General features: G+C 34.1%; 1 protein-coding gene across 1 annotated transcript; it reads right to left on the bottom strand.

Moving 5' to 3' along the window:
- Positions 1-3,582: 3,582 nt before the first annotated feature.
- LOC145317114 (uncharacterized) lies at positions 3,583-9,838 on the bottom strand. The gene is made up of 2 exons (XM_080158016.1): positions 9,633-9,838; positions 3,583-7,769 (listed from the first exon to the last, which is right to left on the bottom strand). The coding sequence occupies exon 2, from the start codon at positions 7,318-7,320 to the stop codon at positions 4,375-4,377; it is 2,946 nt and encodes a 981-aa protein (XP_080014142.1). The 5' UTR covers positions 7,321-7,769; positions 9,633-9,838; the 3' UTR covers positions 3,583-4,374.
- Between the last annotated feature and the right edge of the window lie 4,731 nt (positions 9,839-14,569).

Genomic DNA, 14,569 nt, shown 5'->3' with positions numbered 1-14,569 from the left:
CTTATTTTTGTCAGAAATTTAGGTTGCCCGTAACTAATTATATTTTTACAATAAAAATACCCATTTTTATAGTCAAAATCATTAAAAAAAATTAAGTTTAACTTGCATTGTACCGAATGTACTGTAGCCAATCAGAAGGCTAAATCAGCTAAACAACCAATCACAGCTGAGCTTGTATAAGTTTCCCCCTTTGTGTCCGCTATGATTTTCGTTTACAAATGCAATTTAAATCGATTTTTATTTCATAGATTTTGACTATGAAATGTGGTGTTTTTAATGTAAAAATGTAATCAGTTACCGGTAATCTAAATTTCTGACAAAGATAAGGTTATAATTTTGTGTCTAGGCGACGTAATTTAATATTGTTTTTTCTGTTATGAGCATTGGAAATCTTTCAAAATATCAATGTACATAAAATACTATTTTGAAATGCCTAGAACTTTTAGGTTATTGAAGCTGAAGGCTTCAAATTTGGGGTATTGGGTCTACTTGTGGCAGTCTTTCAGCAGTTAAAGCGTGAGAGTTCTTGCAGGCGTCCTTTAATAAAACAAAAACTTGCGTTCCAAAAAAATATGTCGGTGACTTGTCGACGTAAAAACCTTTGGCAATTTGCAGGGTTCAACAGCCGCTAAAAATGCAAATTCCAACGTATCATACAAATAGTTTTAAGTGTTGGGTATTTAAGTATTACATAACCGCCAAAAAAGACTCAATATCAAATACAGTTAATGTTTTTAATTAGTGTACTGTATAGTAATTATTAAACTCTTTTTTATTGAATTTAGGAACACAGTAAAAGTGTTGGACTGAGTATGACGTAAAAAAAATTAGCCAATGAGAGGCCATTATTGACCAATGGTAAAATTTATAGTGGCCTCTCATTGGCTAATTTTTTTTTTACGTCATAATCAGTCCGACACTTTTACTGTGTTCTGAATTTAGCTATGTTACCGCTATTTTTTCAGTCTTTCCCATAAAAACTTTAGGCTAACTATCCCTTGCTATTTGCAAAAATACAAATTTATTTTTTGCAAAGTGAATGTTGGCAAAAAATTTGCCTGGTTTCCTCACTGATTTTATTTTAGGCTTTCCGTGGGAAGATTGGAAAATTTTTAAAAATTATAAAGTGTTTCAAAAAATAAAAAACAAGGATGACAGTATCCATAAAGCGAAAGGTCGACAAATCAAACATTACAATATAATGTAATGGTAATATTTGGTTTGTTAGTTATTGAGATGTTATAATATAGAAGTTATTCTTGTGTCTTATCGTCCTATGATTTACAATTTCATAGATAATAACTTGGCTACGTTTTAATACTTATTTCCAATTGATCAAAGATTCCATATGAAAGGTTGGTCATAGTAATTAATCGCATCGTATTATTGACAGCTTCTTGTGAATATTAAAATGAGGGGATGAAGGCAAGAGCTAACACAAATGGTATTAATTTTATTATTTTTATTCTAACATTCGTGGAATATTGTCTGTAATTCGATGCTATACATGATTTTTCAATATAGCTTAGAACCGGTTCTAATCCACCTGAAACGACTATTCTAAAATTACTTATAGAGATATCCTTATTATGGAAGCCTTGCTCAAATAAGCATTTAATATTTTTTTCATAGCAGCCTTGATATACTATGATAAAAAGCAAACCTAAACATCTTTTTTCATGCTTTAGCTTAACTTTTATTAAAATTTAAATCAAACAATAGCAAACGTTTTGAATTGCTAGAGGTTAAAGACGGACAAACAAATCTAGATATCATCACAAAAACAAGGATGACATTATTCCAATTAATATCCAGCACTGGTCTATAGAAACTGATAAATTCACTGAGTGAAAAAGTCTCCGATACTTCTTAATTATTTATTGAAATATATTTCGATGAACATAGCACTCTCTTCAGTCTTGTAGTTTAGCTGGATGTTAATAGGAACTATTTTATAAGAATCAAAAACCTATTGTCCCTAACAAGAAGCATTAAAAAATAGCCACTTTTCAAATAGCAAGCCATATTAGATAGCATAATGCTACTACAAGCAAAAAATAATTTTAAGAAATAATTTAGGCAAGGCCAACAATCAAATAAGTTAAAAATATACATATATACAAAAATATGTCAATTTTGTTTCAATACAGACCAACAAAACTAATTATTGAGTGGCTGCTTCAACACTAAAATAGAATAGATCTGACCGTTTTGCTAAGGTTGAGTTTTAAATTTGTTTTTGTAAATACAATCAAATAGGATTAACATTTTTGCAAACAGACCAACAAAAACTTTACCAAAATATTCAACAAAATCCCCATTAAATTTGTTTTAACCCCTCCCCCCCTTTCAAAAATATCAACGAAGGATAACCTGTTAAGGAATTATAGAATTTCTTTTAAAAATTTCAAAATTAATAGTGAAAATTCGTGATCTTTAAGTAAGAGGAAAAGTAAAGTTTGTTCTAAATTTTGCTTGTAATTTAACAAGGCAATATAAAAGTTTTTGCATTTTAGAAGTTAGAACAACAAAAGTATAAAAAAAAGTCGCTTAAAAGTTCATTCATACCTTTAGCTTGAGTTTTTTAAAAACTGATGAATCTACAGTGTTTTGTTCAGTAATGAAAGGAGGTCAAATCTAATGTTCTGTGATATTTAAATTGTAAATTCAACTCTTCTTGGTTGAGACATAAATTGTAATTTATTTGAGATATGAAAGGAGAATTTCTTGCGAAGAATATTTTAAAGTAGGATTAAGCATTCCCGTTACCTTTGCTTTTATACAAATTAAATTTAATAATTTTGGGCCTATTTGATTTACCATAAAACCAAGGATGACAACATACATACATAATTAGAGAAGCGCAGAAGTGATGGATAAGAATACGGACAAGGAGATTTGAAGAGCATTTGTTAAAATCAAGAATATATTTATTAGAGAAAAACATGCCTTAAAAACGTAATATTTAATTTTGAAAGTGTATCTTGTATAGAAGCTGAGAAAATAACGTTTCCCCCAAAGAAACGGACGGATACTTGGAATTATAGAGTAGCTTTGCTACAAAAAGAATTTGTAATTTTTAACTGAAACTTATAAATTAAAACCTGCTAACTCCCCTCAATTCAATTTATGAAAAAAATAATGTATCTTCCACCTTCAGAGGCTCTGATCCCTACGAAATTCTATTCCGTCGGGGCTATCCCAACCCTTATTTAACCCAACCAAAAATAATCACAAAATCTTTTTTTCCAACAATATCTGTTTGTGGTTCATGTGCAAAATGAGGAAAACTACTGAATCCAATTAAAACTTAGCGGAGTAATAACAAGTCTTTTCTTTCAGTTGAATTATGAACTATTGGTGAAGTTTTCTCTTAAAAATTAATCTTAAGTACAGGAACAATGTTTACATGTGCATAATTACAGTATTTACCTTTTTCCATTCGCTTACGGATGAGAGTAATACGGACATACATTAATTACAAAGTGGCTGCGCTGCTAAAAAATTGTAACGAGCAAACAATCAGACTGGCAAAAGTACGTTATAGAGCAACAGTTCTAAAATACATAAAAAAATATTTGGTAATTCATCAAAATTTATTTGTTTTATAACATATTTAGATCACAACAGTTTCCATTGATAATATCAAGTAATTATTTTGTCTTTTTTCTATACATGAAAAATATAATTTATATATTTGATTATAAATATAATAGAAATAATGCAAATAATTTTCCCGCGTCTATTTTTAAATATTTTGCACTTAATATCAGAAGCTCTGAGCAATAAAGTCATAACAAGGGGCTGAATACATTTTTTTGAGAACCTAACTTCAAAAATGCATGTAAAATAATTTGGGACCAAAATAATTTAATGTAACAAAATTAAAATATGCAAAAAAAATATTTTTGAGTGTGTGTAATGTATCAGCCCCTTGGAAAATAAAGGTATTTGTATTGCAGTTGAAGAAAGACTTTAAAGTTTGGACAAAAGTTATAAAAACTTTCTTAATACATCTTCACCATAATAATTTTTAACAAGGGCGTAGTTGGATATTTAAAGTATAGAAAAATAATTAAAATCACCCTTTACACAGTTAAGTCTTTTAAATTTTTATTAATTGCCATAAAAATAGTATTTTGATTAATGTTTCAAATGCACGAAACGAACAAAAAAATATGGCACAACATAAAAAGCAAAAAATAAAGTTAACGAAACGTAGTAGGTACCATAAAACAATAAACAAATTAAAAGTTTTTTTTAAAGCTGAATCTTTATACTGAGAGTAAAAAATGTCTTTTGTTGAATGTCAAAATAATTGTACACAATAAAATAAAAATGAGATCAAAACAAAATTAAGAAAATAATAATTTTCTACGCAGTGGCCGCCGAAACTTTCTTATGATCCTGCGAGCCGCGATGGAACCGCTTGATGTGAACATCAATATTGACAACGGCCTTCTGGCAGAGCGGGCAGACAGGATGGTTCCTCAGGTGCAGCGCATTCTTATGCCGCTCCATGTTCCGCTTGCGGGGGAACACCTTGTGACAGATGTCGCATGGAAACTGGCCGCGCTTGCCCTCGTGAATCTCGGAAATGTGGACGCGCAGATTCTTGGTGTTGCCGAAGTATTTGTTGCAGACGCCGCACTTGAATTTGGTCGTCAACTGGTATGATGCACCGCTGACATTGTTATCCGTTATTGCAGCTGCTGCGACCGATAGAGGATCGGCGGCGATAAGCGGTCTGTAGTTCTCTTTTGAATTAAGCGGCGGCAAAAGGAGATGCTTTGGCATTTTTGCAGGCGATCCACTGATAGGGGTAGACGTGCGGTTCAGGCTTGGAGGCGGGCTAGAGGTGAGTGAGGATACATCCGGCTTTATGTCAGGTGTCACAAGAATTGAGGTAGATGCGCTTGAGGTCAGACTGGACAGCGGTAACGGCGTTTTTGTTAAACCTGGAATCGGAACTGGAGGCATTGTGATCGGCGTACCAGCGAATCCTGTGACGGACACTGGCGGTGTGCTGGACAGACCGGGAATGGAGACAGGTGTTGCTGTTGAAAGCCGTTTCGAGGATAATGGCGTGCTTGTGATAGTGGGTGCTGAGCTGCTAGCCGCTGAATTAGTCGAAGATGATGATGGGGTAGGCATATGAGTGGACACAAGGTTGTACAGACCTGTCACAGGATCCTGAACCAGCTGCGCTACTGGGGAGGTACCAGACCCTCCAGGGATTGTGATATTTGATGCATTTGTAGCGTTGTTCACTGTAAACGTGTTTGTACTGCTAATATTTGCTGTACTAGTGAAAATTTGTGGTGCAAAAGATGTGTTTGCAGTTGACTGAGATGATGAAAAAGTTGGCATTGGCAATGAAGAACTTATTATTGGCTGTTGGGGAGCCAAACCAACCATAGAATTCTGAATAAATTGTTGGGGTTGAAAATTGAATGGCATTGAGGTGGAAATTGAAGATGAAGGTGTAGAAAATTGTATGCCGTTAACTGTCGTGGGCTGTGGCTTTATATTACTTTGTGATGATGACATTGGCTCCTGCTTGATAATCACTTGCTGAGGCTGTGGTTGTTGTTGCTGTGGTAATAGTTGTGGTTGAATTAATTTAGGCTGAGGTAATAATTGTGATGATTGTAAGGTTGTTGTGCTTGGGATACTTGTCTGAGGAATAATCACAGGGTAGTGAGGGAATTGATTGTTGTTGTTGTGCACATAATTAAACAAATTTTGCTGTTGCTGTTGGATGACTTGGGGGCTGTTGTGACTTAGAAGACCTGTAAAGCTTTGTAAATTATTGAGTAGGTTTGCTTGGTTGCCCACCCCAGCTAGGGAGCCCAACAAATAACCAGTGGAATTGAGCAGTGGTAACGCATTTCCAAGCTGTAACGGCTGGCCGCCGAGCGGCTGAATGATCTGTACAGTGGGTATGTTGGGTCCCAAAAATGACTGCTGTTGCTGTATGATTTGTGGCTGTAGTTGAGCGGCCGGCGGCTGAATGATAATTTGTTGTGCTTGACCGGCTGGAACTGGCGGCAGTAATATCCGCTGAATACCGCCAGCATTGGTTAACTGGCCAAGATTGGATAAGATTGTCTGTTGAGGCTGTTGAGTAATTGGCAGTTGAAAATGTTGTTGACCAACAGTTGTGGCGGTTGGCATACTTGAGGTATAAATTGGTAATTGTTGTGGTAACTGTTGTTGTAAACTAGTAAAATTTAATGGCACGGTTGTTGGCTGTGGATTATGGCACACTTGACTGTGACTACTCACAGCTGTTGTCACTACACTTGCTGATACACTAGAAAATTTTGATTGTTGTGTGCTGGAAACAACAGTTGTTGTGGGTGCTGTTGTACACGAGGTGTTGACTATGGCTGGCTGGAGAGGAGTCTTCGACGGGAGAGAGATCATTGGCTCGAGCTGTGGCGGGCCCACGTCATCATCAGAACTATAATCTTCATCACTGTCATCCTCATCTGATGAATCATAACGTGTTCGTTTTTGCGGTGGCGGCGAACAATTGCCGCCAGCCGACAACCGCCGATCAAGCGTTAAATTTGCAATAATAGTTGTTGTAGTTTTTGCTTTGTTGTAAACCTCGACACTTAATGACTTGAAAGTGTCCTTTTCTATGCTTTCTGTTGGTGATTTATTGGCTTTGGTTGAGACATGTTCTGCTCCTACTGAACTCAAACTCTCCTTCCCCTGCATGTCTGCCCCACTCTCCGCCTCCTCTCCCTGTTGTATCCTGGGGATGGGGGAGGCTATCTTTAGGAGACCTTGGCTGTAGTCAGGGATAATGCAAGGTTTAACTAGATCTTTTGAAAAGTCATCTATCTTACCCTTCTCACTGTTGTCTCCCTCCCCCTCCTTGTTTGACTTAACAACGTCTGGTTGGGGCAAAGTTTCTGAATCGGAAATGTCACTGTTCAAAATATCCAAACATTTTTGCAAAATGTCGGCTGTTGGGCCGCCGCCAGAGCCGCTTTTACTATCGGCGCCGCTTTCTCCGTCGTCCAGCCGCGAGTCGGGCGTGGAGTAACCCGTGCTACCGCCACGGGCCGGCGTTCCCACCGCCGTTGTCGCCTTGGACGACAAATTCTCGTCCTCGTCGCTGTCCGACGAATCTGATGACGTGTCGTCGAGGTCGGATTCTGTAATTCCGGCGTACAAATCTAGTTTGGCCGACGTTTTCTTGACAACTATCGCCGCATCCTTGCGTTTCTTTCCGCCGCCGCCGTGCGCCACACTCTCAAACTTGTTTTTGAGAAATGATAGGGAAGAAATAAGGTTAAGTGACATGGTGCATAAATCACATGAAAATATTTCTACAACTGTTTAACTAAGGCATGAGTTTTAGTCACTTTAATAAACACTCTTATCATTTATAGAAAGGAGTTTTATTATTTTAAAGGTATATCAGAATCTCCTTATCACAAAACTGTGTGTTTCTTTGTGTATTTTAGTGTTGGGATGTTTGTGTGTGTGTATGTGTTTACACAAAACTAAGTTCTAAATACACACATAATACACTGACAAATAAGAGGGCAGGATGAAAAATGTTTGTCTTGTTCACTTGTCATACACAGAATATAAGATTTTGTTTGTGTGAGTGTGTGATTTACCACTTGAAGTAATTGTACTTTTATTGGAACAAATCACTGAGTGTTCTCTGGTATCGGAATATTATATTCTTCATAATTTCTCCGTTGATTTGGCGAGGTTTCGCGATGGTCTCCCAAAATCTCCGTCTGAAATCAAAAGAGAATTAATATAAGAGATAATTAAACTTTTTAAAAACCTGAAAAAAATGAATTTGACTAGAACCATCCCGGGATCTATTTCCCTAGAATGGAGAACGTAATCGGTTAAGTGATTAGTGAGATCTTACGGACTCACAAAAAAACCTTACCTATAACAATAATTCATATGCTATCTAGATATTTATTGTTCAAACACAGCTATAATAAGAGAAAATAGGATTTATCTACAACAAAATAGGTTATGATTTCCTATTTTTATAATTTCAATTTTAATCTTGAAATTTTTTTTTCTTGTACAATAAGAGTAGATAAAATTTAGTTAAATTTAAGTTTTAAGTATCAGATATAATTACATCTTAGAATTTCTACAAAAGCTAAAATTCTTATTCATTATTTACAACTATAATGACTTTAATCTAAATTTTGATTTTCCTTTTTGCTATATAAATAGTGTTAAATCCTATTTATAAAGTATTTATATCAAGATCTCGCTAACCGCTATACCAAATGGGTTATCTTTTAAAAAGTACGATTAACACAAGACCCTGTATGGTTTTAATCTATTTATCTGTTTAATGTTACAAACAAAGCCAAAAGCAAAATATTAGAAGGACTGTCAAATTATTTGAACTATGCATATAGGCAGAGTTTATTATAATTTGAAGAACTGATAGCTTTAGACAATATGATTATAAAATACGTCTTAATGCGGAACTGTATTTCATTTTGTAAATATATTTACTACCCTAGATGGACAATAAGACACCTTAATTCTGACAATTTAAAAAAGTATTTCTTCCTGAAATCAACTACTTCAAATCAAATTCATAAACAAAAATTATATCAATTTCAAAATATGATAATTGTAACTGTATGTTTAATATAATAATGTGCATATTCTGACCAATAATGGGATGGGATTATTCCTACATTATGTCATTATGTTTCTATTGGTCCAATTGGGGATCTAGACTGTCTACGTTTATTCCTTTGTAAATGACCATTGATGTACTGGATAGATTAGTACATTGTTTATCTTTATCAATGGATGAAGAATATACATGGATATTATGACAGGAAAAAAAGTTAGCTTGCTAACATTTAACTTATTTATTGGTCAGTGCATTCATCTAATAGGTGGTAAGGGGATGGGAAAAGGAGATGAAAATAAAAATCGTTATTTCAGCCCGCTGCGTCTTTCACTTTATTAGAGAATATGAAAAATCTGGTGCAAGATCCAAGTATTAATATATCCAATTCTTTATCTTATCTTGAAGGCAAACAATTTCTTTAAATTTATTCTAAAATGGTCAATATTATTGCTTAGAAGTTTATTAAAAAAATTCAAATATGATTTTTGGAAAATAAAAAGATTTATATTTATTTGATTTGAATTTAATGTTTTCATAATAAAGGATCTTACGGGATAAGACAAGGGATGATAAATTAGAATAAGTCCTCAATGATGTTAAACAATATTATCAAAGCGTAGATTAACATTTTAATGACCAAATAGCATAGGTAGTTTTTTAACAAACAGGATATTCTTTTGTATTTGACACAAAAAGGCACAATTTTAATAACTTTTAAATACTTATTTTTTTAATTACTAACACAAATTGATGCATTAATTTAATTGAAAATAAAGCCAAGAAGTTTTTGGATTGTCAATAATGTTCAAATATTCCTTTAGCTATAGTCTTAAAATTGTTTATATAAAAATACTTCAATAAAGTTCAAGTTGGTTAAATTAATTCTTTTTATTATAATCTAGTAGGTTATCAATTTTCTTCAAAATTTGAAATATCTTACATAAAAAAAGATTTCCATTAAAATATTAAAAGTAATTACCTGTTTAATTTAAAAATAAGTTTAATTAACAGAAAGATTTCACAAAATGTTTGTTTTTTATTGTTCACAAATTTTTTCTTAGGGGGATGATTACGCCCCTCCTTGGCACATTGAAACCCACGCCAAAACTAAATTATTTCATATTTGTTGTAACTGGACGCGACGAAAAATCTTTCAAGAGAAGAGAGAAAGAGAATTTAGAGTAAGCCAGGAGAAAAGAGAAAGATTATTTTAAAGAAAGAGAAAAGGGGAGGCAAAATAGGGGAAACAAAACATAGAGATTACAATAGAAAAGAGAAGAGGAGTTAGTTGTAGAGAGATTAGGATAGAGAAATGCGGGAAAAATAAAAGAGGGGAAAGGAATGAGTTAGGTGAATATTTAGCGGCCGCCGGCGGATTGGCCTTCTACCCCTCCTAACAAGGGAAGCTACCCTGCATTATTCACCCTTATTGTTCCCCTATATAATTCCCTTTTTTGAACCCCCCTTACCCAAATCTTTAAACCTCAAACCTTTCCCCTTTCAGGCTATTAATAACCTGGTTCCCTTTGAATAGTATTAATTCACCCCGTGGTACCCCCCGGTGAGCACACTAGTCCCAATCTTGAGATTTTTTTATAGTATTTAGATGAGATGGTGTTTACACAAAAGCGAAAATTTTAAAAGATTAAAAAATAGCTGTCCTCGAATAATTGTTGTGGCTTTGATCATTAAAAGTTCGGGATAGATTGAGGCAAATTTGATTTTGGTGGTCTACAAACAAGGAAATACGGGTTGAAATAAAAGAGCTTAAGTTATCTTTCTCTTGCATTACTTGCTTTGAAAATATTAAAGGAATGAAACAATTAAAACTTTTCTGCTGTATCAGAAAAAAACTTCTTATGTATTTGTATTTTTTATAGTAAAATAAAGCTTTACATTATGTAACAATCTTTTTTTTCTTAATTTCTTGTCAGGGATTCAGGGATGGTACAATGGACGCGATTTTTCTCCATAAATGCATGTTACTAATAAACTAAGCGCTTAGTCTATTAGTAACATGTTTAACTTTGCTTAGTCTCTTGATAACATGATAAAGGAAGGTATTGAAAGGCAGTCAATGTTGGCTAGTTTTCTATGAAAGATTATGAAAATAATTATTATGTTAGTAAGAGTGTAAAAACACTAATGAGATGAGTCTTCAATGGCCAAATATAAGGGCGAGGGGAGAAATAAGGGAAAGGGAATAATAAAAAGACCAGAGGGGGTGGAATATAAGGGCGCGCAGCGCACACAACTACACCTCACACACACACACAGCGCGCACAAGCACACACACAATTCTCTTATAATCCCACTAAGTACAACAATTTTGTCCCGCATCTTTTCTTCAACCTTTCCACTATTATTACCCCCTCCCCCCTTACCACAACCCATTTCTTATATTTATCTGACCCTTACTACTAGGACCCTCACCGCCCCACCAACTTTGCTCCCTTGAGGGTCCCCACACAGACATACACGCACATTTAAACAGAATAAGGGAAATTGTGTGTATTGATGTGTATCTAAACAATGGCGAAAGCAGCCAAAAGTAGCGAAGAACAGTTCCTCATTAAGCTTAGGTCAGACAGATGACCAAGTTTTTTTATGATTTTTATTGGTCAGGGGAATTTTTTTATCTCAAATATCGCTCAGGAAACCTTTTAGATAGACGGACCTACATTTAATGTGAATTATAAAAAAGACACCCAATCTCATAGACAGATAAATCTATTAAAGAAATTTTGATCGTCTATCTCTTTTAGCAGCCAAATAAATTACATAGAAATCTAATGACAACTTAAGAATAATTATTGACGGAAAATTCAGTAAATAAATTGAGTTTTTATAGAGAATTATTCATGATAAAAACTTTTAAACGTCTATTTTAAACAGCATCCGAGAAATTCACTGTTCCCAAATTAGCGTACGGACAGACGGATAAAGTGAGTTATAGAGTAGCGTCGTTACTATAAATTTGAGAAGGGACTTCTTTTCAAAAATTGAGAAACAGTGAACGCCATGAGCTGAGCATCACCCCCTCTTTAGTCCCCTCCCAACCCCAATGGAAAGCATCCCCACCCCTGGGGATAACACACAGACACACACACACAATTTAAAGCTTTGAACAGAGCACACACACACACACAGAAAACAGAGGTGTGCCATACCCTTCGCAAAAAACATCAAAACTGCAAATTGTATCATTTTACAATACTGAAAAAAATAGATTAGAAGTTTAATGTTTTGAATGAAATGAAAGGAAAGAGATGCTTGTGCTGTAGTAATAATTTGTTGTAACAACGTCATTTGACAGTCCTATACATCATAAAAAAGTAAAAGGATGTATAAACGGCTGGATCAATACACAATTTTCAGGGAAGTTTAACTGTGGTCTAAGAAAAGTTTTAAAATATCCCTTTTCCCTGGAGATATTGCACCAAAAAAATAAAAAGTACCCCCCTCCCAAAAATAAGAATTAATGGCCGAATCCACTAATTCCTTTAAAAAAGTAACACAATCTTTGTATGTCTGTCTGTCCCGAAGGATCTCGCTAACCGTATGGCCGATATAGTTCTACTTTATAGTGTAGCTTCGTATGGGTCCTAAAAAAGATAAACAATCATTTGGAGACAGGTAAAACCACCCTCCCTAGAGAAATTAACCCTAGAAAAAAAGTATCCCATTAAAAAATTAGATTTTTTCTTTTTAAAAATAAATTGAAATTGGGTTAGTCGACTATTTCTCTCCCTCAAGTGTCCCTAATTGCGAGGTGGGAGGGAACAAAAGTCAGACTTTATGCAGAAATGATGTTTTACCAAAAAACAGAACCTTTAACCCTATTGATGAAAATGGTGATATTTTTGTCCAGAGGCAATTTACAATATTTTTTTGACTTTTCAATAGAAATATTAATATTTTCGTAACAAATATTATATACTGCCCATTCAATTTGAAGAAAGATTGCCTTTTTTTTTTATAAAATCACATCATTGAATTATTTTTTCCTAATGCTATTTAAAGAGGCTGTTTATTGTTGTTAAAGATTTTTCTGACAAAAGCGAATCTACTGTAAAAATCACTTGGTCCGCCGGTCTGTCTAATATGCTATGATTGAAAGATTGGATAGATATTCCGCTTGGCATAAATAACTATTATCAGCTTGTTTTCACAGTGATTCTTAATTTGTATTTCTAATGTCTTGAATTGTTAGGTTGAATTTAGTGTAAATAAAAAACCTGCAGTGCAGAGTTAGAGCCTCTTTCCCACAAGCACAACTGCGCACTTTCAGCATAGAATTTGTTAAACGAGGACAATATTAACCATAAATAGCTCAGCAAAGATTTTATACAAAATTCTCAGCTTTTGTATGTAATAATCTATGACTGAATTAAATAAAAGCACACACACACAAACACATGTAATGTTCTCAGGCTACTATCTAAAATAACAGCTGAGCAATTGCCATTTTTCATAAAACATTCGAACGGACACACATTTTCTCTACAATAGCGCTGCTATTTCCAAAAATATTGTTAATTTATCTCGCCTCAGTGGAAACAAATATATTTCCCATAAAAATAATTGAATAGTGAATAAGGGGCAAATTCTTTTAACCCAACATAGGGGCATAACAATCATAAATTAAAAAGGGAGCTAATTGTCATCCCTAAAGTAAATAATCCTGTATACTAAAGTAAGAGTATGTTTGTATGTATGTCCACTACGAACTCGTAAACCCGGTAGTTCCATAATTTTCAAGAAAGTTTAGTATTTGTTCGGTGCAGTTTTGGTGAGGGGTCCGTCAACTCCCTGTAAAAATATGGCCTTGGAAAGATAAATAATTTTCTCGTATTCATTCGAATCCGGTGGATAGGAACCGGTTCTCATCCATACGAAAAAACTATGTCTAGCATCGTATTATATCCAGCTTTCTACGAATATAAAAATGTACAATCATAAGATTAAAACCAGTTTTTTTTAGCCGGTGCCTTTGGCACCTCGGGGCTAAAAAAACTAGTTTTAATCTTATAATTGTACATTCTATATCCGCGGAAAGCTGTTTATAATACGATGCGAGAAATAACTATTCTCGTATTCATTCGAAACCGGTGGAGAGGAACCGGTTCTCATCCATACGAAAAAACTATGTCTAGTATCGAATTATATCGCTTTCTACGAATATAAAAATATACAATCATAAGATTAAAACCAGTTTTTGTAGCCAGTGCCTTCGGCATCTCGGGGCTAAAAAAACTGGTTTTAATCTCATAATTGTACATTCTATATCCGCGGAATGCCGTTTATAATACGATGCGAGAAATAACTAATTACTTTTTTTAGAAATAGGGGGGGGAGTCATCCACCTATTTCATAGTTGTTGCCACTAGAGACAAGGGGCGAAGCAAAATAAAAATATATCAATTTAAAATCTTTTCATATTTTAACTATAGCTCTATTACTGAAAATGTCATGTTTAAGAAAAAAATATGCCTTAATTAATCATCAATCATATAGTGGAAGTTAAATATAATTATATGGATGTCTCCCCCCTCTCTTAATTTTTATGAACCCGCCCCTGTTTAAAGCCCCTATAAAAATTGACAGAAATGCACATGTATATATTTATGCTTTGCTACTTTTATTTCTTCCTTCAAAAATATTTTAAAAACAAAAATGTTTTATGTTTACAAATATTAAAGAATAAATTAATGTACATTGTACATCTAAATTATGATAAACAAAATTAACCCCTTTGTAGATAAAAGTCAATGGTTGTTTGGAAACTCCAAGTTTGAACCCAGGTAAAAGGTATAACCAACAAGTGAAATAAATCTAAATTAATATTTGGGGGGCAATTGGAGAGGTCGTCAAATTTACGATGAGTTGCCCCCCCAACGATAGCTGAAAACCACG

This window comes from Acartia tonsa, chromosome 4 (assembly GCF_053477335.1).
Source record: "Acartia tonsa isolate MP-2025a chromosome 4, ASM5347733v1, whole genome shotgun sequence".
Taxonomy (NCBI): Eukaryota; Metazoa; Arthropoda; class Copepoda; order Calanoida; family Acartiidae; genus Acartia; species Acartia tonsa.
This window is presented reverse-complemented; position numbering and strand designations above follow the sequence as displayed.

Bases quoted from the DNA above. Each gene is read 5' to 3' on its own strand.
- LOC145317114 (XM_080158016.1), bottom strand. From the start codon at position 7,320: ATGTCACTTAACCTTATTTCTTCCCTATCATTTCTCAAAAACAAGTTT.